Genomic DNA, 25,258 nt, shown 5'->3' with positions numbered 1-25,258 from the left:
TTAAATGTATTATTAAATATTATGTTTTATGAAAATAAAAAAAATAAAATATATATATATAAAGGAAAATTAAAAATATATATAAAACAAAATATAAGTAAATATATATATATATATATATATATATATTTATTGATTTATTTTCACTTAATTTGTTTTATTTTATTCTTTCCTTCTATTCCTTAATTCATACTGTCTACCTGAATCTTTTTTTTTATTTTTATTTCTTGAGTATTTCCTTTTAGATGTACTATTACTATTAGGTTCGTTTGATAAAATATCTAATTCTGATAAGTTGTTACTTTTTAATGTACTACTTTTAAAAGAACTATTTTCTTTATATTCTAGAATATTTGGATATAATGTGTGTACATCTTGTAAATTATTTTCTTGAATTAATTTATTATTTCGTTCGAAAGGACTTTCAAATGTGTTCATCTTTTCTATGCTGTTATGTAATTCTAAAGTTTTTTTTGTTTCCATATTTTCAGGTATATTTGAATTATCATTTTTTTTTCTGTTGTTATTAATGGTTTTATTTTCATCTATAGGTACATCACGTGGAACGTGGTTATCATTTCTGTCATTTTGTTTCTGTGAATTAATCAACATATTTTGTTCTTCATTTTTTATATTTTTAATTTCCATATCGATATATTTTATTTCATTTTTTAAACTCATTTTTCTTTGTCTTTTATTTCTCCTTCCATTATCATAATCACCATATGACAATAAATCATTTAAGATATATTTCAAATTTTCTACTTCAGATAATAAAGATTTACAATTTTTTTCATTGATATGATTTTTTTTTTCCTTTAATTCAATTTGTTTGTTTAGAATTAGGATATTATTATCGTATTCTTTCATTTTCATTGAATTTTCTTCTACTGTTTGTTGGTAACATTTTTTGATTACACATAATTCATCTAACATATTTAAATGGAATATAAAAAGATCATTGATGTTTTCAAAATTTAATTCTTTCATATATTTTTCTAGTTCACTATTTTTTTCTATATGATATATATTTTTATCTTTTTCATTGTTTAAAATTTTTTCAAGTAAAATATTTTTTTCATTTATTATTTCATCATATAATAATACATCTGTATCTTCTGTATCTTGTAATTTCATATGTACACATTCATTAATTTCTTTTATTATAATTTTAATATTATAAATTTTTCCATCTAGAATAATTTTATCTTTAATATTTATCTTTTCAATACTATATATTATATCTTCTAATTTTTTTATACAACTGATAATTTTCCCATGGTTTTTAATATACAGTTTACAAACATTTTTATAATGTGTAATTTTTTCATTAAAATATTGAATCTTCTTATCATATGTATCAACTTTCTCGTTAAAATATTTCATGCGTTCATTAAATTCTTTTTCTAGTTCGTCTTTTTTTATAACTATTTCTACATATGAATAATATAATTTATTATACTTTTCATCTTTCCTATTATCATTATTATTATTATTATTATTATTATTATTATTATTATTATTATCATCATTATTATTATTATCATCATTATTATTATTATCATCATTATTATTATTATCATCATTATTATTATCATCATTATTATTATCATCATTATTATTATTATTATCATTACTTTTTGATATTATATTTTTTTTTTCTTCGTATGTTATTTCTCTAAATTTTTCAAAATTCATAGTTTCTTCCTCTAGTTTCTTTTTAATATTTTCTAATTCCATTTCTTGATTTATTAATTTCTCATTTAGTTCTTTAATTTTATTCTTTTCGTTATCTAAAATGAGGCACACATCATTATATTTTATTTTTTCAACATCTAACTCATATATTACTTTGTGTGTATTTTTTTTTTCTTCATCAATTTCTAATTTTAATTTTTCGTTTTCTTTCCTTTCCATTTCTAATTCGATACTTCTTTGGTTATTATATTTTTTTTCTTCATCTATTTTTAATTTTAATTTTTCATTTTCTTCTTTCTCATTTTCTAATTCGATACATCTTTGGTTATTATATTTTTTTTCTTCATCTATTTTTAATTTTAATTTTTCATTTTCTTCTTTCTCATTTTCTAACTCTACATTTAATTTATTAATAACCTTTTGCTTTTCATCCAACTGTATATTAATTTGGTTTATTATTTCTTTTCCTTCTTCGAATTTTATATTTATGTTTTTATTATTCTCCTTTTCTCTTTCTAATTCGATTATCACATTTTTATTGTTTTCCTTTTCTCTTTCTAATTCGATTATCACATTTTTATTGTTTTCCTTTTCTCTTTCTAATTCGATTATAACATTCATATTATTCTCCTTTTCTCTTTCTAATTCGATTATCACATTTTTATTGTTTTCCTTTTCTCTTTCTAATTCGATTATCACATTTTTATTGTTTTCCTTTTCTCTTTCTAATTCGATTATCACATTTTTATTATTTTCCTTTTCTCTTTCTAATTCGATTATCACATTCATATTATTCTCCTTTTCTCTTTCTAATTCGATTATCACATTTTTATTGTTTTCCTTTTCTCTTTCTAATTCGATTATCACATTCATATTATTCTCCTTTTCTCTTTCTAATTCGATTATCACATTCTTATTGTTTTCTTTTTCTTCTTTCAGTTGTAATAATAAATTTTCAATTTCTTTTTTTTCATTTTCTAATTCTAACCTTAAGTTTCCATTTTCTTCTTTCTCTCCTTCTAACTGTAATTTTAATTTTCCATTTTCTTCTTTTTCCTTTTCTAATTGTTGTATTACCTTTTTATTCAATCCATTTTGTTCTTCTAATTGTGAATTTATTTTATTATTTTCTTCATTTTCTTTTTTTAGTTGTATAATAATTTCATCATTTATCAATTTTTCTTGTTCTACTTGTATATTTAATTCTTCATTTGTTTTTTTATTTTCATCTAATAATATATTTAATTTTTTATTAACTTGTTTTTCATTTTCTAGACATATAACTAAATGATCATTTTGTTTTTTCTCTTTTTCCAATTTTTGTTTTATATCATTATTAATTATTTTTTCTTTTTCCAACTCAACAACCATTTTGTTCATAATTTCTTTATCATTTTCTAATTGCATAATTTGTTCTGCATTGATTTTTTTTTCTTCTTCTAATTTAATATTTATTTGTTCAATGTTATTTTTTTTATCTTCTAGTAGCATATTTAATTCTTCATTTATTTCTTTTTCTTTTTCTAAATGACAGTTTATTTGTATAATTTTTTTCTTGTTTTCTTCTAATAGTATATTTATTTGTTCATTTGTTTTTTTTTCTTCATCCAATTGTATATTTATTTGTTCATTCATTTTTTTTTCATCATCCAACTGTATACTTATTTGTTCATTCTTTATTTTTTCATCATACAACTGTATATTTATTTGTTCATTTTTTTTTTTTTCGTCATCCAATTCAATACTCATTTTATTATTCATCTTTTTTTCTTCATCCAATTGTATATTTATTTGTTCATTCATTTTTTTTTCATCATCCAACTGTATACTTATTTGTTCATTCTTTATTTTTTCTTCTTCCAATTGTATATTTATTTGTTCATTAATTTCTTTTTCTTCTTCTAATTTAATATTTATTTGTTCATTCTTTATTTTTTCTTCTTCTAATTTAATATTTATTTGTTGAATGCTATTTTTTTTATCTTCTAGTTGTATATTTAATTGTTCGTTTATTTCTTTTTCTTTTTCTAGACAAGAATTTAATTGTATAATTTTTTTCTTGTTTTCTTCTAATAGTATATTTATTTGTTCATTTGTCTTTTTTTCTTCATCCAATTCAATACTCATTTTATTATTCATATTTTTTTCATCATCCAACTGTATATTTATTTGTTCATTCATTTTTTTTTCTTCGTCCAATTGTATATTTATTTGTTCATTCATTTTTTTTTCTTCTTCCAATTGCATATTTATTTGTTCATTAATTTCTTTTTCTTTTTCTAATTCTTGATTAATAATTTCTATATTCTTTTTATTTTTTTCTAATTCTTCATTTATATCTTTTATTTTCATTTTATATTCTTCCATTTGCATGCTAATTTTATCATTTGCTTCTTTTTCTTTGTCTAATTCTAAATTTAGATCATCAATTCTTTTTTTATCTTTTTTTAGTTGTATAATCATATCAATATTAACCTGTTTCACTTTTTCGAGTTGTAATTGAAGAAAGGTATTATCATCATTCATATGTTCGACATCTGTGTTGTCTTCATCATTCATATGGTCGACATCTTTTCTCTTTTCATCACTCATCTGATCAACATCTTTTCTCTTTTCATCACTCATCTGATCAACATCTTTTCTCTTTTCATCACTCATCTGATCAACATCTTTGCTCTTTTCATCACTCATCTGATCAACATCTTTTCTCTTTTCATCACTCATCTGATCAACATCTTTTCTCTTTTCATCACTCATCTGATCAACATCTTTTCTCTTTTCATCACTCATCTGATCAACATCATTTTGTTTATCTCTCATTTTTTGTAGATCATTAGAATTTTTCATCGTAAATTTTCTTTCAAACATTGCTATCATTTTTTTATATGTAATTCTTTGCTTTTGAAATTCATTTTCAAGTTGGTCATTTATATTTTTTAGTTCTTGATAAGATAAATTTAATTGTTCATTCTTTTTTTGTTCCTCATCAAAAATAATTTCGAGTTGTTTATTTTTTTGTCTTTCATTTTGTAAATCTTCTTTAATTTGTTCATTCTTCTGTTTCTCTTGATCAAACAATATTTTGAGTTCATTATATTCTGTTTGTTTATTTTCTTTATCTGTAATCATTTGGTTTATAGTATGTTTGGATTCATCACAAAAAATTTGTAAGTCTTTATTTTTTTCTTTTTCTTTTAATAGATCTTCATAATTTTGCTCATTTTTTTTTTTCTCATCATCAAATTGTAATTGTAGAATGTTATTTCTTTTCTTTTCATTTTCTAGATCTATAGTAAATTGATGTATGATTTCTTTTTCTTCATCCAAATTTAATAATACATGTTCATTTATTTTATATAATCTTTCTATTTCTATATTTAATGATTCATTTGTTTTTTTTTCTTCATCCATATTTTTTTTAAGTTGTATATTTTTTATTTTTTCCTTTTCTAATTCTATAATGATATTATCTTTTTCATTTTTTTCAGTTTCTAAATTTATTTGCACATCATTATTTATTTTTTGTTGTTTATCTAATTGTTCATTTATTTCAATATTAATTTTTTTAATATTTTCTAATTCTGTATTTATTTTTTTAATGTTTACTTTTTCATTTTCTAATTGCATAATAATTTCATTATTAATAATTTTTTCTTTTTCTAATTGTATAACCATTTCATTAATTTTTTTTTGTTGATTTTCAAAATTTTCTTCAAGCTCTGAATTTAATTTATTTTTTTTTTCTAAATCTTCATATATAAGTTTGTTATTTAATTTTTCCTTTTCTAGTTGTATAATAATTTCATTATTAATCATTTTTTCTTTCTCTAATTGTATATTCATTTCTTTGATATTCATTTTTTGCTTTTCTATTTGTCTATCCTTTTGTTCGTTTGTTTTTTTTTCATTTTCTAAATTTATTTGAATATTTTTATTTATATTTTTTATTTTTTCTAATTCTTGATATGTTTCATCCTTATTTATTTTTTCTTTATATAATTGTGTATTTATTTGTTCATATAAAACATTTTTATCCTGCAATTCTTTACAAGTATGTTCATACATTTTATTTAATTTTTCTATGTCTACACATTTTTCTTCATATTTGTCAGTTTTATCTTTTAAGGCAATATTAATTTCTGAATTGATTTTTTTCATATTTTGTAATTCCATATGAATTTCATTATATTTTTTTTTTTCATTTTCTAATTCTTTAAAAATGTCATCATACATTTTATTTTTTTTGTCAAAATCTATCATCATTTCGTCATTTATTCTTCTTTCTTTTTCTAGTTCAATATTCATATACATATTAACTTTTTTTTCTCTTTCTAAATTAGTTTTTATATCATCATATTTTATTTTTTGTTCATTCTGTAACTGTTCTTTTATATTATTAATAATGATATTCTTTTCACTTTCTAATTCATCTTTAATTATATTAACACGTTTTTCAATTTCTTCTTCTATTAATTGTTGATTCATAAGGGGATTACCTTGTAAGTTGTTATGTATATCATTATGATTATCTTTATTTAAATTATGATTTGCATTATATCCATTTATTTTACTTTGATGATTTATATGCATCATATGTACATGCTTTACATATATTTTAATAACATTAATAAATATCCATTTCATAATAAATTTTATCATATCAAAATTATTATATAAGGTAGTAGACATTATTTTATTATATATATTATTAGATATTAATATATCCAGATTTTTCATATCATCATTATATGTATTATATTTATTCATAATTTTATCTACATTTATAATATTATTATATTTCGATATATCTGTTAACAGCTGTTGTATTTCTTTGGAAGATATATCTTCATTATCTGTCAAATTATTTAATTGACATATGAAATTATTAATTGTGTTGTGTTCTTTATTTATATTTTCCATATTATTATAACATAAAAGTATATCATATATATCTTTTATATCAAAAAATAAATTATTAATTTCTTTAAAGTAGGAATTGATTTGTTTGTTGATATACTCACTATTTTGAACTTCCTTTGTTAATAAATTACTAAGATAAAATATAATTTTCATATTATTAATATCTATTTCTTTTTTATACCAATAATATGTATTTATATTACAGCAATGGAAAAAGAAAGAAAAGGATTCCGTATCACAAGAAATATTATAATAGTTATATTTTTTATTTTCATTTGTGTCCTTTCTATATATATCACAACTGTTTTGTATATGATTATTATCTCCATTTTGATATGTCAATATGATATTTTCATTGTTTTTTTTTATTATTGTTTCTTTATTTGTTTCTTTGTCTTCCTCTATATTTACATGTTCACTATGATAATGTTTTTCACTTTTACAACTTTTACCATTTTGATCATTTTTATATGCATGCATAATGTACAAATTTTGTATTTTTTTCATCCACTTAATTATTTTATTATTATATTTGCAAATAATTATTTTTCTTATTTCAAAATTATGACGAATCAATTCTTTATTAATTAGATTTACTTTATATTTCTTATTTTCATTTTGTTGTATATTTAATTGTTTATTTGATTTATTTATATTTTCATCATTTTGTGTGTTAGTGTAATTTTTATATTGTACAATATTTATTAAAATATTTGAATCAATTTTTTTCCACTTATTAATTATTTTAATAAAATTCTTTATTGTTGATATTTCATTTTCTATAATGAACATATTATTGTTTTTTTGGCTAGTTATTTCTAGAATGTGTAAAATATAGTGAAATAAATATAATGTTGCATTTGCTCCTTTTTGATATATATTAATGGATTCAATTAATTTTCTTAGCTCATACGAAATAAAATAATCATTATTATTACAATAACTATTATTATTATTACTATTATTATTACTATTATTATTACTATTATTATTGTTGTTGTTGTTATTAATTGGGTCGATTGAGTTATAATTTATTATGTCCATAAAAGTATTATATAAACCACAAATATGTACTGATACCTTTAACAAAATATTATAAAATAAAAAAAGTGTCTTATCTAAATTATAATTATTATTACATTTTTCAGTACCTTCATCTTGTATTACAACATTCATTTGGATATTATTATTATTATTATTATTATTAAATATATCATTCTCTTTTTCAAACCAGAACTTCTGATGGTTACTATTATAATTATTTATATTTTCCTTATCATATAAACTTTTTTTTTCATCATATATACTTCCATTTTCATAACTTTTTATCATATTAAACATTAAATCCAAATGTTTTAAAATTTGCATATTTTTTGTTTTTTTTTTTTCAAAAATTATATTACATATTTTTAAAATTAGTATTTTCGAATCTATACAATTTTCATTTATTTTATGAATACCTTCATTCAAATAATTTAATTCCTTATTATGTATATTATTATAATGATTTAATAAAAAATTAGTTGTCATATTATCTTTTCTGTAATTATTTAATGAAACCATTTCACCCATTTGTAAATTTACATTATCTGTATTATTAAATATTTTCCTTTTCTTATTCGATAAATCATAAATATCATTTTGACATGCATTCATTTTATTCTTTTTATTATTATTATGTTCTATATCTGTATTTTTTTTTTTTTGTGCATCATAATCTTCTTCCTTTTTATCATTTAAATCTATATTGTTGTAATCTGATATATGTTCAATCATTTTATTATATTCATCTTTCTCATCCATGAGTACGTTGCATGGCAATGCAATAAATAGAGGATTTATATCAGAGTGTTGTTTGTCTAAATGTGAGAAATTATTTTTATTTTCTTTTAATATATCTTCAAAATGAATATTATCATATGTATCATCTGTATTTTTTTTTAAATAAAAATATTTATGAAAAAAGCTATGAACATTTTGTACATTTAAACATTCGAAATTTCTAACAGTTCCATTGAAAAGATAGGTATTATGTAAATTATCATATTTGTCATTTTTATTATTATTAATATTATTTTTATTTTTATTTTTATAATTTTCCTTTTTGATCAAGTGTGTATTTTTTTTTTTTCCAATTTTATTTTGAAGATCATTATCTAGAGGTGATAAACAATTCGTTCCAGCTTTGTTAAATAAAATTTCTACACATTTCAATCCATCAGTTGAATCTGTAACTTTATTTTTTATATCATCAAGTTTTTTAACCATGTTTTCTATTTTATCTTTTTTTGTTGTATTTTTTATATATTCTTCATTTCGAGTTTTCCTACTACATTTTTCATCCTTTCCATTGCTTGACACTTTTTTATTTTTAGGTACATCCTTGTCTTCTAACTTTTTTTCTTTTATTTTCATGACATTCATTATGATATTATATATATATATAAATATATATAAAACTACGACATATAAATAAATAAATATATATATATATTTAAGTGGAGTATATATATAATATTGTAGTCATACAAATTTGAAAATTTTATATACTTACTAAAATAATATTAGGAAGAACCTTTTGTTCAGTAAGTAAACTTTAAATAATAACAAAAAGGTGTAAAATATAAATAAATAAATAAATATATATATAAATACATATATTTGTATATATATATAATAAAAATATTTAACAAAATATATATACTTATACTCAAAGTTTATATTACTGTGTATTAAAATTATATAATATTATATATATATATATATATAATATATTATAATTATATTTATTTATATATGTAAGGCAACAATTAAGGTTAAGCATGGAAATAAAAAAAAAAAAAAAAAAAAAAAATACAAAATGAACATTAAACAATAAATACAAAGCAAATAAATAAGAAAAAAAAAATATATATTTTGTAAACAAAAAAAAAAAACATTAAAATTGAAACAAAACATATATATTACTGTAATTCTCATTAATGTTTTTTTTTTTTTTACAATATTTATTTAATAACATATGAATGTATTATAAAATATAAATATGCACATATTTTGAACCTTTAGTAAATTTCTGAAATATTGATTGCCATAAAAAATAAAACAAAATAAAATAAAATAAAATAAATAATAAAAATGATAAAAAAAAAAAAAAAAAGAAAGAAAGAAAGAATACATATAAATAATTGTATATATTTTGATGAACCTTCTTTCTTAATTTTGTATTTTACCATATTTCTTTTTTTTTTCACGCGTGCATAAATTTATTTTTATTCTTCGCGAATAAAATTTTGGTCAATTATCTTAGGCTTATTTAATTTTTTTTTTTTTTTTTTTTTTTTTTTTTCTTTAAGTAGTTAAAACAACAAAAAAAAATATATATGTGTGTGTATATAAATATAAATAAAATATATATATGTATATATTTTTATTTATATGCTTATATTTTTTTGGAAAAAATATTTCAAACTTATTACCTATTTATATACACCATTCAACGTATGAAAAACAAATAAGATAATTTTTTCATTATGCTCATTCATATAAGGTTGATAAATTAAAAATATTAAATGTTTCTTTAAATAATATAAAAAAAAAAAAAAATTAAATTTATATTCAAATAAATATGAAGAATACAAAAAAGTAATATAATAATATTATAAAATAAGGTATATTATTAAATCAAGAATTTTAAAAGAAAAATAAACAAACAAATAAATAAATATATATATATATATATATATATATATATATGTGTAAACATAAATTTAATTATATGCTTAATAAAAATGATAAACAAGAAAGAATTAAAAATTATAAATAATATGTATAAAAGTAAATATATATTTTATAAGTACTTATTTATTTATTTTTTCATTTAAGTAAAATATTTTTTTATTTCCTCCTTCCATATGGCCTTTTTGACTGTCCTCAATTTTGCCTTTAGATCTATCAATCTTTTAATTTCTATATCTGTAAGATTTTTTCTCTTTCTTTGTAAATCTTGTAATAATTTAATTTTTTCTTCAATTTTTTTTCTTTCTATTAATAATAATTCTCTATCTTCTTGTCCTTTGGATGGGTTATTATTTTTTCTGAGATTATTTAATTCTTCTTTACTTAATAGATAATCTAAAGAAAGATTTGTTTTATCTACATATTTATTATTATATGTGGTAAGTTTATTTAAAATTTCTTTTTCAAAACTATCCATATCATATGGAAAAGAATTGATATCATTATTTTTTCTTTGTTTATTCATTTGATAATATAAATATAAATTAGTAGTTTTAATAAAATTAACTAGCATATCTAAATATTTTTGTGACATATACATATAATATTCTTTTTCATTTTTAAATGTTGGTGTTTTGTTTTCTTCTTGTTCATCTATTGCTGGTGATTTATTTGTTAAAATAATATTTTCAATTAATTCTGCAAATTCTTGTAATGAACATCCACTTAATTTTTTTTCATCATTATTTTTTCCAATACCATTTTTAATAAATTTTTTAATAATTGGATATTCTTCTTTTATATTCAATTCTAATAATAATTGTATAGCATCACTTCTTAGAAATCCTGATTTTTTATCAGTATCTAGTTGAATAAAATACATGGCTATTTGTCTATTTAGTTCATCATTAAGACATGTTAAAAATTTCGAATTTCTTATACTTATTTTTTCTTCATTAGAATATAAAATATTTATTATATCTTTTATAATATCTTCTTCTGCTTTTGATAAATTCAGATCATTTTTATATATTTTATAAATTACATATCCTCCAAATATTATATTAAATGAATAAAAAAGTAATTTTATTTTGGATCTCTTTTTTTTTTTTTTTTTCTTCTCATATTCCATTTGAGAATTATTAATATATGATGATTTTTCATCACTATCAAAAAAAAAATCGCTATTATTATTTTGATATATATATTCTACATCTTTTGTCATATTCCTTTCTTCGAATGATTTATTACCTATTCTTTTTTTTTTTACATTACTACTAAACATTTTATAGTTATTATAGTTTAAATTAGGTTTTATATTAAACATATACCTTTCTTCTTTATACCATAAATTATTATTATTATTATTATTATTATGATTATTATTCCTTTTACAAATAAAAGAAGAATAATTCTGTTGCTTCATATTTGTAATATATTTCATATGTCTATTATGAACAACCATATTCATAGGAAATAAATCACAACATATCTTCTGTCCATTTTTAATATAAAAAGGTATTTGCAAATTCCTTAACACAGAACTATTCATAGTAACCACCAAAATAAAAATAAATAATAAATAAATAATAAATAAATAAACAATAAATAAACAAATTAATAAATGTACATATAAAATAAATACATATATATATACATATATATATGCATTCAGTTATATTAAAGGTAATTTTTTTTTTTTTTTTTCCTAATTATAAGTTATTCATATATAACAAAAAATAAACTTACAACCTTAAAATATATGTATGAATATTATATATATTTATATATATATTTATATATATATTTATATTTTTTATTTTTATTATATTAACTAATATAATTCTAATAACAATAAATATGCATTATTCAAAATAGTTTTTAAAATAAAATAACCCTTAAAAGTAAAAAAACAAAAAAAAAAAAAAAAAAAAAAAGAACAAAAAAATTAAATAATAAAAGAATGAATAATTTAATAGAATTATATATTATATTATTATACACAATCAAAAGATATTCATATTTAAATATAATCTTTAAAAAAATATATATATATATTATAATATATTTATAATTTTAAAATATTCAAAATGGGTTATATATATATATATATATATATATATATTAAATAATAATAAATAAATAAAATATATATATATATTTTTTTTTTAATGCGCTTATATTTTTGTAATAATATTATATATATATAATATTATAGTAGGCACAAAAAATATATAAATCAATATACGCATATATTTAAAAGGAGAAAAAAGCAAGGTCGATTATTTTTGAGAAATTTTTATTCCAAAAAATTCAAACATGATAATATTTAAAATATGTCCATTTAAAAAAAAAAAAAAAATTAAAATGAAACCAATTTTTTTTTTTTTTTTTAATATTTATATATATAAGGGAATATATATTAATAATATATATATTTAAAGGGAATATTTATAAAGAAAAAATATATTTTTTATAAATAATATATTCTTATTATTATATATATTTATATATATATATATAATATATTCTTTTCATTTTAATTGTTCGAAAATTTAATATTTTGAATATCTTATCCTTTTGTTTTAATTTTTATATCTTTTTAAATCCTTTTTTTTTTTTTTCTTTTTTTTGTGTAAAAATATGATAAATATATATTTTTTAAATGTATTAAAATAAAAGAACTTTGTCTAATACACATATATATAATATATATATATATATATATATATGTTAAAATATTCGTTCTTTTTTTTTTTTTTTCCCTTTCTCTCGTATATAAACATAATTTATTTATTATTTTATTTTATTATTTATTTTTTTTTTTTTTTTGGCCCCTTAATTATAAGTATGTCATACAATGTTACATAAATATTCTTTATATATGTATTATATGTGTATAAATATAAGACATATTATTATAAATATGTATGCATAAGAAAAATAAAAAAAAATGACTGATATAAATGATATAATAAAAGAAATAATATACCGGTCAGCTGATGAATGTAATTTTAATAATGAAGAATTAAATTTCACCAGTATTTTAAAATTTTTTTATGATATTACAAATAAATATAATGTGAAAAAACAATTATGTGATGAAATATTTAACAAGTTATTAATAATATGTAAAAATATAATTGATGATAATAGTATAACTGACCATGATAATACTATAATTAATCGTAATAATAATATTATTGATAATAATGTAGATAAATTTAATTATTATTATAATACAAATGATGAATATATGCAAACAAATATAAGACATTCAGATGAATATCAAATTAGGGATATAAAAAATTGTCATAATAATAATATTATTAGGGAACATAATAGCTATTATAAAAACTGTGAGTATGTTAATCCTCTTATCATATTAAAAAACGATGAACAAAAAAATAATATTAATAATAAGAATAGTACTTGTAGTACTATTGTAAAAATTAACCCTTTATATAATGAAAAGGCAAAGGAAGAAAAATTAGATGTTTATTATTATGATATTAATAAAGACAAAAAATTGAATAACCTTTACTCTTCTTATTTGTATAAAAATCAACAAAAAGACCAAAAAGGTATTATATATAATGATAATAATATTAATAATAATAATAATAATATTAATAATAATAATAATAATCGTAGTCATAATAATATTATTATTTCTTATAATAATCAAACTATTCCTATTCACAAAGAAAAATATCCATGCGTCTATTTTATTGAAGATGATAATATAAAAAATAATGATGATGATGATAACAAGATAATACATATAGATGAGAAATCATTTCTACACAAAAATAATAGAAACTTGCTAAAATTATTTCTGAATGGAGATATAATTCATAATGTATATAACAAAATTATTAAAAATAAACATTTAAAAAAAACCAACAGAAATAGTTTGCAAGATAAAAATAGTAAAATGAAATTATATAATGAAAGTAATATATTCTTTACCTTTTGTATTTTAAAAAAATATTATTACACATGGTTTCAACATTCTTATAAACAAAAAATATTACAAAAAAGACTTGAAAAATATAATAAAGTAGTAAGAAAAAAGATTTTATTAAAATATTATGATTTGTGGTTTTATTATAATGAAAAGAAAAATTATCTTAAGAGTGCTTATGATAAATTTGTTAATAAAAAAAATATAAAATTATTAAAACAATTTTTTAATAATTTTATTAATAAATATAAAAAGAGAAAAAAAAAAAATTTCATTTATCTTGTTCATATTTTTAACGAATGGAAAAATTATACAAAAAAAAGAAAATCACTTCAATATGCTACTAAAAAAATTACTCAGAAAAAAAAAAAAAAATTCTTCCTTTTATGGAAAAATAATTTCTTGAACAAAAAAATGAAAAAAAAGAAAAAAAATGAAATTCAAAATATTTATAATAAAAATCTAGTAATAAAATGTTATGTACATTTTATTTTATTTTATAACAAAAGAAAAAAAGAACATATAAATTATTCTGTCATATATAATAATACCAAATATAAGTTGTCTTATAAATACTTTTCATTATTTATACAAATATATAGAGAAAATATATTTTTTAAACAATATTATACATTATATTTAGAAAAAGTTCGAAATATATTTTTCAAAAAATATTTTACTATTCTGAAAGAATATGTATCTAAACGTAAAAAGTTACAAACATCATTTCTTAATATTAATCGAAATAAACAAATTAATTTTCTAAAGTTTTATATGGAAAAATGGATACATAGATATAATGAAAAAGCAAAATTTAATAACATATTGCAAATTTATCATGATAAAAATAAGTTGTATATTTTTAAAAAGTATTTTGATATTATAAAAAAATATAAAGAAAAATCTTTTAATTTGAAAAAGAAATTTTTGTTTTTATATGAAAAAAAAAATAAGGAACAAGTACAACACATTTTTACAAACTGGAAAAATTACTATTCTATAAATTCAACCAAATATATATTATTATATAATAAATATAAATATAAGCTTTTAATAAATTATTTTCACTTTTTGTATAATTATAAAAAATATAGAAAAACGAAAAAGAAAAAAACAAAACAAATGGATGATTATTCAAAAAATAAATTAAAAACAAAAGCATTTATGAAATGGATCTTTTATCATAAAAATTATAAAATAAATATACTTACATTTTATAATTTCAAAAATGATGGCAACTTTTTTGTATATTTCATTCTCAAAATGTTATGGAAATATCAGACCATTGATAACAAAACACATTCAAAAACATTCTTTGATCTTATTAATTTCTCTAATATTAATATAAATATAAATACATTAATATATATACATAAAAAATATTTTACAAAAAAAAACATTCAAATTAATGTCAATATTTTTTATGAAAATGTTATGTTTGTTTATAAAACATTGAATATTGTCTTTTCATATATACCTGTCTTATTTTTTGTAAATATGAATAAGTTGAAATTTAATTTGCCCTATATATCATTTGCAATCAAAATGGTTAGTAAATAAATAAAAACTAATACAAATATAAATGTAACCACAAATATATATGTTACCATTGTTATTATATATATATATATATATATATTTATATATATATATATATATATATATATATATATATATGATTGAATTATATTTATTCCATTTCTATTAAATCTTTATATATATATATATATATATATATATATTTATATATACATTTTTTTTTTTAATGTATTGAAATTTTTTTATATCAGTTAATATAAATTTTCTTCTTTATGTTTATTTTTTTTATCTGAACATGTTCATATTATTTTAAAATTTTTACTTTTTTTTTTTTTTTTTTTTTTAAGGCTTTGTATAAACGTATATTCGACACTTGGCTAGTCGATTGTAGGAGAATTAAACAATTCAAGAAGTTAGTTAATAACAAGTTGTTAAAAAATTATTTTATGCGTTTTTTCTCATTGATTCAGAAAAAGAAGAAATTAAACAATGAATTAATAAAATATAAGTATAAAAGAAAAATAATATTAAAAAAGAAGCTTTTTTCTACTTGGGTCTTTTTGTGGAACAAATATATAAATTTTCGTTCTAATTTTGAGAAATTTGATGTAAATAATAAAAGGAAAAGAATTAAAAAAATATGGCTGAAATGGCTAGCTATAACAAAAGAAAACAAATTAAAGAAGGAACAAATTGTCGAATTTTTCAAAAGTTTATTAAAAAAAAAGAAAAAAAAAGTATGGGATATATTAAATGAATATGTGAGTGCATGTAGAAGAAAGAAGATACAAAATAAAATAGCAGATTTATATTGTATGAAGAAATATAAGAAAAAAGCATTTATGTCATTGTTTATGTATTCAAAGAATGTTATGTATTTTAAGACATTAAATAATATAGCACAATCATATTTAAAAAGATTATGTATAATAAAATGGAGAAATATAACAAGAGAGTATTTTAAAAGAAAGAAAGAATTGCAAAATAGACAATATCACTTTGACTTAAATATACAAAGAAAATATTTTCGTATTCTTTTGTTATTTGTTCATTTCCGTGCTATAAAAAAGAAAAAGGTATCAATAAAAAAAAAAAATATATATATATATAAATAAATAAATAAATTCATATATACATTTTTCATTATGGTGTCATATTTTTATTTTCTTATTTTTTTAACCATTTAGTTCCTACATTTCAAAGAAATACAATACAAAATATGGATATATCGATATTTCAATGAATGGAAGAATTACATAAAAATTAAGCAAAATAAAAAGGAATTTCTTGAAAACATGAAAAATTTATTCAACAGGTATATAAATAAAGACATGTATTTAATTCAATTTAATTTAATATAATTTAATTTTTTTTTCGCGATGCATTAAAATTTTTATAATAGTGCAATTTTTTTTTTTTTCATATTGTATAAAATATAAAAATATATATATATATATATATATATTTATATTGCTTTCTATGTAGGAAAAAAAAATTACAGTTTTTAAGTAAATGGTATACTTCATTTATAATAAATGTCAAATTTAAAGAGGTAGAAAAAATTATTGCTTTCAAATTTAGTATTCTTACTTTTGAAACGTTATTTCTATATAATCAGAAAATGAAGAGGGTATAAAAATAAATATAAATATATATATATATGTATTTATTTATTTAAATTAATCATGGGAACGTTTCTTTCTCATTGATTTATATATACGATAATAATAATATACACATGTACACATAAGATATAGTTATTTTTATTTTTATTTTATTTTTATATATTTTTTTATTTTTTAGATTGAATTGTTTTTAAGAAATCGAAGCAAAGTATTTATATGTCAAAATATTATAAAAAGATGGAAACACTATATAAAAATTAAAAGGTTAAAAAAGCATATAAGATTAAAGAATTTTCATTTAATAAAAGATAAATATTTTAGTACATGGAAAAAAACATTCGATAAAGTAAGAAAGAGAAAAATTAGGGAAAGCAAAATATATAAATATAGGCAAACAAAAGATAAGAATATTGTACATTTATTTTATAATGAATGGAAGAATGTCTTTTTACAAAATAAGAATATAAAACATTTTGTCTATGTAATAAATAATCATTTATTATATAAATTAAAATATAGATCATTTGTTGTAATATACAAAAATTGTGAGTATTACTCAACCTTACAATTTTTGTTTAATAATTTTTTAATAGATAAAAGAAGTAAAATAAAAAGAAATGTGTTCTCTATATTAAAATGTAATACAAAAAATAGGAGAACACATAAAAAAGCCATTCGTTTTTTTTATAATAATATAATGTCAAAATATTTTAACGCTATCAAAACATATCGACAAAGAAGACTCACATATAGAAAGAATGAACAAGAGTTGATAAATAAGAGAAAAGCTACATATTTCTATGCAATTATGAATTTCTATAATTTTCTTAATAAGGTTAAGAGTAATTTTTATCAAATAAGAATGAGGGTAGATAATAAAATAAAGAAGGAGTTCTTTAGCAACTGGTAAGATAAAAAAAAAAAAAAAAAAAAAAAATGAGATTATCCATTGTTGATAAATATTATTGTTAATGTATTCAAAATTATAGATATGAATATATAAATATATAAATGTTTATTACAAATTTGTATTTATTATTATATCATATATATATATATGTGTGTGTGTGTGTATGTATTTTTTTTTTTTTTTTTTTTTTTTTTGGATTATCTAGGTTCCTATTCGTGATGAAAAGAAAAAAAGAAAGGAATACATTTTTGTCAGTACTAAGAAAAAGAGTAAATAAGGTGAAATCTGAAATTTTCTTTAATATGAAAAGAAGGGTAAACAAAAAAAAATATGTTCTTTTATTATTAAATAGAATGGAGGAATTAATAAAAAATAAAATATATCGTTATGGCATAAACCAGTTGAAGATAAATAGAAGATGTTCCAAAATACACGAGGTAATAATATAACAATAATATATATATATATATTTATATATTTATTTATTTGTGTTTGTTTGTATATTATATCCTTATATATATATATATATATATATATTTTCCCCTCCTGTTTAGAAATTATATTTAAAAATGCAAAAAAAAATGAACCAGAAAATATTACATAAATGCTTTAAGACGCTGAAGAATCGTATATCCAAAAAAAGAAAAAGAGAACTAGAGAAGAATATGGTTTCTTTTTTCTGTGAACAATTATTTAAGAAAAAATATTTTAATATAATTTGTCATGTGTCTAAAATAAAAATGATGGAAAGAAATATTATTATTTTAAAAATAGGAAATAATCATTTGTTTTATTTGTTAAGAAGACATTTTGATATATGGAAATATTATATTGATAAAAAAAAAGAATATAAAAAAAAGATTGAACTGATTAATATAAATAAGAAAGGAAAGATATTTTACTTCATGTTATATTTAAAAATTAAAAGTAATTATGATAATATCTGTGTATTATATAAGATGTACAGTTTATTTCATTCATCTAGTTGTAAGATGATAAATCTTGATGAAGCACTTAAATATAGAAGTAAATTGAAATGTTGTAATATAGATATTGATCAAAATTATATACTTGGATATTATGAAAATCAAAATAAAGATCTTGAAGATCGTGTTTATGAATATATGGATTTTCCTTTGAATAATAAAAAAAAAAATATGTTACACAAATTTTTATATTTAAAAAAGAAAGTTGTAATGTTAAGCAAAATATATAACGAATTAAAATTTGAACAGGATGATTTATTATATTTGAATAAAATTAAATATAAAGGGGGAAAAAAAAAACTACAAGGTATACAAAATCATATACATATATGCTATATGTTGAAGAATAGTAATATGAGTAGTTTATTATTAAATTATTTATTGATGTATGATTATTATGATATGTATTATTTCTGTTTACATATTAAAAAGCATTTTAATATTTTATACAATTATTTTTTTAATTTCTTGTCTGTAAAAATGAAAAAATTATTATTGAAGTTTTTTAAGAAGAGTGTTTCTCTTTCTAATTTTATAAAGATGATAAGTATAAAGGATAAGGACATACATCAGCATTTTAAGATATTAATATTTATTTATTATTTGTTTAGTCGTTATATTAGATATGGTCACAAGAGTGATGAATGTGGTAATAATACAATGGATGGAAATAATAAACTGGTGAATGATATCAATAATAATAATAATAATAATATATGTATTATTATAACAAAGGTAATAAACAATTTCTTATATATCAAAGATAGTTATATTGATGAAGAACAATCCGTATCTGACCTGCACAGTAATAATCTAAATATAAAAAAAAATAAATTAAAAGGCTCAAATAAATTAAATAAGAAATATATATCTAAAAAGGAAAAAAAGAAAAAAAGTATATATGTGGATAAAAAAATAAAAAGAGAAAATAAAAACATTTTAAGAAAAAGTTTTAATAATAAATATGTGGTATATCTTAATAGTGATAAGAAAAATAAATATGACAACAAAAAAAAATTTCATGAGTACATGAATTGTAAATTGAATAAGATGTCAAATATGAATTTATTTATGTCACAAGTGTCATATATATCTTCAGTAGGTTCATCAAATAATAGTGAAGAATATATAATAAGAAGAAAGGAAGAAATAAATGAAAAGGAAAAGGACATTAGAAATATATCTATAAATAATATTTATAATAATAAAAATAATTATAATTATAATTCTAGTGGTATAAACAAAATGTGCATATTAAGCGGTTACAAAAATATACAGGAGGATTTATTAAAAAACCGAATTGAAGAGAATATGAAAGAATATATAAGACAATTTTATGAAGATTTAAAAATTTATATTTTATCAAATTTTCGAGATACAGACAATAGCTCAATTAACATAAAAATTAATTATTCATTTTTATTAAATGTTGAAAAGAAGAAAATAATCGAAATGTATATATTTTTTAAAAGATTTAAAAAAAGTGTAATATCATGGAAAATGTACTGTAAATATAAAAAAGAGAGAAGAGAAATTGATATAAATAAAATGAATAATATAAAAAATAAGATGACAAAAGAAATCGTTGAAAAATATTTTGGTATATGGATTATATTATTTAATGAAAAAGTTAAAGAAATAAAAAAGAAAAGAAAAATATTTTTAAAAAAACATATACATTTGATATTTGTTTCATGGCATAAATTAATACAAGTAAATAATTATGATAAAGAAAAATTTAAAGAATTAAAACAAGTATGTTTTAATAGAATAAAAAAAATGTATTTTGAAAAACTTTATTTATATTATATAAAAATGAAGAATGAGAAACGAAATTATTCAATAATTAAAAAACATTGTAATAATAAAAAGAAACAGACATTTTTTTATGTATGGTTATTATTATATCAATATGAAAAAAAATATTATTATATAAATAAACAAATGAATAATAAAAAATTACAAGAATATTTTTATAAATGGATATATATATATGAAAAAAAACAAATATATATACATTTGTGTAACACACTAAATGAACTGTTTTTTAAAAAATATATATTTGTTCCTATTATTAAACAATTAAAATTCTATAATTATATAAAAGAGAAAAAGGAGAATATAGAAAAGAAATATTTTCTTATATATTATAATATAATAAAAAAAAATAATATTCTAAACAAATTACAATTATATATATATACATCTATTCAATATAAAGAATTAAAATATCTCTTTTCTGTTTGGAATAAGAAATATAAGAAAAGAAAGATATGCAGAGATGAATTGCAGCAAATTATAATAAATAAAAAAAGAAAATATTTAGACGATTGGCTAGCCAAATATAATGAGAGTAAAAATAATGTTATAAAAAAATATATGCATATGAATAATTTTAAAAGGATGTTATATTGGAATAAATGGATGTCTTATCATCGTTATATGAAAATAATAAAAAAGAATAATAAATATTTATTATTAAAATATTTTTCTATATATAAAAGAAAATATAATACAAATGTAGTAATACAAAATTTTATAAAGAACAAAAATAATAAATTAATAAAAGATATATTTACTGTTTTAAAAGAATATAAAGATGTTAAAAAATATCATAAACATATAGAAGAATATTGTAAAACATATTATAAGAAAAAGACATTGAAGATGTATTATTCTTATTGGTTATATGAATATTATAAAATAAAGAAAATTAAAAATGTGTTACATTATATGTTTAAAATATATAATGATAAGATGAAAAGAGTAATTATGAATGAATGGATAGCATATATAAATAAAAAGAAATTTTTAAGGAATAATCATAATAATATTGTAAAATTTAAAAATAATATAATAATAAAGAAATGTTTTTTGATGTGGAATAAATTATATAATTTTTTAAAAAAAAAGAAAAGAAATATATTATATACATATATACATATTTGGAGTATTCATTATAAATTTGTACGTTTTATTAAAAAGATAAATATATATCTATATAATATATATCAAAATAATATATTTTCTTTTTATTATATTTTAAAAAAGAAAAATGAAAATTATTATTGTTTACAAGAAAAAGGCAAATTTGAATTTATTCAAAATCAAATATGTGAATATTTTAAATATAAAAATGATATGTTATATGACACATTTAATGCTTTATATATATATAAAGAAAAGAATAAGACATTAAGAAAATCTTTAGAATTATATAAAATAAAGTATATACAAAAAGAGAAAAGAAAAATATTTTTTATATTATTAAAGTATAAAAATATAAAAAAAAAGAAAAATATGTTATTGTCAACATTGTATACAGACATTATTAATCAAAAAAAAGAATATCTTTTAAAAAAATATTTTATTATATTAACAAATATATATTTTTATAATTACCATTTAAATGTTTGTGAGAAAACCATTAATGATAGAAGAGAAAAGAGAATAATAAATTGTTTCTTAAATAAATGGAAGGAATATATTAAAGAATGTAAACAATTAAATTATTTAGACATGCTGTCACAACAATTTTTAAATTATCGTAGGAAATCTGAATTTATAATTTCATTAAAACAATATTATGTAGAACATAAATGGAAAAATTATTGTGAATATAATTCATTAATTTTTTATAAAAAAGTACAAGAAAGAATGTTATCTAACTTTATTAAATTTTGGATTATGAAAGCCAATCAATTTGAATATTTCCAACAAAAATTTGATGAATTTCGAAAACAATATAATAAAAATATTATAAAAAAATATTTCTTTCTTTTAATTTTTTCTATAAATAAAATTAAAATTGAGAAGAAAAATTTCGATATTGTTCATTTGAAAAGAATCAAAATGATGAAATATAAAGTTTTTTATTATTTATATGATATGACAATGTCTAGTATTAAAAAATATGAACAAGTCATGACAACACTGAAACATAAAAAGGGGAATGAAATATGTTTGAAAAGAAAATTTTATTTTGCTTTCTTTAATTATATCAAATATAAGAAGAGCATTCACCAAATATTAGTAACTCTTCAGGATAAAAAAAACTTGAGCCTTCTGAGAAAATACTTTTACATCTTTATCTACAAGTATGTTACAAATATGAATCATTATAAATATTATTATTATAATAAGTTTTTGTCTTTATGGAAATATTACATTGTCATGAGGGAGGGTCAAAAATCGAGTCAAAAGAGTGATGACAGTGAAAGTGTAGAAGGTCATGTGGGAGGAGCTGAATATTATGACGAGGAAGGAGATGAAGAAGATGAAGAAGATGAAGAAGATGAAGAAGATGAAGAAGATGAAGCAGATGAAGAAGATGACGAAGATGAAGAAGATGAAGAAGATGATGAAGATGATGAAGATGAAGAAGATGTTGAGGAAGAGGATCTCATTGATGAGAAAGAAGATCTCAATGATGAGAAAGAAGATCTCAATGATGAGAAAGAAGATCTCAATGACGATAAAGAAGATCTCAATGACGATAAAGAAGATCTCAATGATGAGAAAGAAGATCTCAATGACGATAAAAATTACAATAACAAAGATAATAAGGATGATAACAATAACGAAGAAAATAGTAGTTATGAAAAATTTTCCTCCGATAACCATATGAATAATAAAGATCATGTTGATTTTTTTGTTGACATATTAGATGATGAAATAAAAGTACAAAAAGAAACAAAGCCATTTGATAATAGTAGTACTTCAAATGATTCTTTGGGTTATTCATCTTGCATTTTTAAAATTGAGAAAAAAAATTCCAATCAAAATAATAAGAAAGAAAAAATAGTAGAAAATAATAATACGAGAGATTATATAAATTCAGGAAAAGATAATTTGAAGGAATCTTTTGAAACGAAGGATGATAGCGACACATCTTGTTCTATAGATATTAACAATCTTGTCATGATAAAATAAAAATAAAAATAAAAATAAATAAATAAATAAATAAATAAATAAATATATATATATATATATATATATATATATATGTATGTATTTATTTTCCATTCACCATTTACTATATTTATATCTTTCCATTATTAAATTTTTTTATTTGTTTCATTTTTTTAATATTTATAAAATGTAATACCTTGTCAATAATGTATGCATGTTTTGTTATATATGAAATATTTTTATTTTTAAATATATTAAAAAAAACAAAATATAGAGAAGACTTTAAATATGTTTTTTCTTTTTTACACACTTTGTATGATTATAAGAATTTAAAAAAAAAAAAAAAAAAAAAAAAAAATTATAACACATATATATAATATATATATATTGTGTACACATAAGTTTGTAAAAAAAAAAAAAAGTAACAGTTGTTAAAATACTTCATTATTAATGGTCAGGTTTTCAAATATTGTGCATTACATAATGGATACCTTTTTTTTAAATGAACATATAAAAAGGGTCATATAGAAATCTTCGAAATATTATATAATATATACATATTTATTTTGTTGCTACATTTTTCAATATGATATACATATTATAAAACAAATGGAAATATAATAAAAAAAAAAAAAAAAATTAAAATGAATAAGTAAATATATATATATATATATATATATATAAACTTTCTATAACATTAATATGTACATATATACATATATTGGAAGAGTTAAATAATATATGTATTTATTTTAAAAAAATAAGTATTTTTCTTTTATTTGTTTATATATATATATATATATATATTTGCATGGTTCTTAGAATTTTTTTTTTTTTTTTTTATTAAAGTAGAATATGATTTATGAAATTAAAAAAAGTTAGGACAAAAAAAAATATATATGTATATATATTATGTATGGAGCACTTATTCGATATAATGAAGTTTTTAATTTATATTCCAAAAAAA

At 17.8% G+C, this 25,258-nt stretch overlaps 3 protein-coding genes across 3 annotated transcripts; 1 reads left to right on the top strand and 2 right to left on the bottom strand.

Annotated features, from left to right (window-relative positions):
- Positions 1–162: 162 nt before the first annotated feature.
- PADL01_0709100 (conserved Plasmodium protein, unknown function) lies at positions 163–9,033 on the bottom strand (the record flags this gene model as incomplete). Its single annotated transcript, XM_028681128.1, has 1 exon — positions 163–9,033. One exon carries the CDS (start codon positions 9,031–9,033, stop codon positions 163–165), a length of 8,871 nt encoding a protein of 2,956 aa, XP_028537536.1.
- A 1,462-nt stretch (positions 9,034–10,495) lies between these two features.
- Positions 10,496–11,905, bottom strand: PADL01_0709000 (conserved Plasmodium protein, unknown function; the record flags this gene model as incomplete). Its single annotated transcript, XM_028681127.1, has 1 exon — positions 10,496–11,905. The coding sequence occupies one exon, from the start codon at positions 11,903–11,905 to the stop codon at positions 10,496–10,498; it is 1,410 nt and encodes a 469-aa protein (XP_028537535.1).
- A 1,401-nt stretch (positions 11,906–13,306) lies between these two features.
- Positions 13,307–24,312, top strand: PADL01_0708900 (conserved Plasmodium protein, unknown function; the record flags this gene model as incomplete). Its single annotated transcript, XM_028681125.1, has 7 exons — positions 13,307–15,868; positions 16,207–16,935; positions 17,047–17,174; positions 17,345–17,489; positions 17,663–18,390; positions 18,600–18,831; positions 18,949–24,312. The coding sequence occupies 7 exons, from the start codon at positions 13,307–13,309 to the stop codon at positions 24,310–24,312; spliced, it is 9,888 nt and encodes a 3,295-aa protein (XP_028537534.1).
- Between the last annotated feature and the right edge of the window lie 946 nt (positions 24,313–25,258).

Source organism: Plasmodium sp. gorilla clade G2 (assembly GCF_900097015.1).
Source record: "Plasmodium sp. gorilla clade G2 genome assembly, chromosome: 7".
In the NCBI taxonomy this organism is placed as follows: domain Eukaryota; phylum Apicomplexa; class Aconoidasida; order Haemosporida; family Plasmodiidae; genus Plasmodium; species Plasmodium adleri (nom. inval.).
This window is presented reverse-complemented; position numbering and strand designations above follow the sequence as displayed.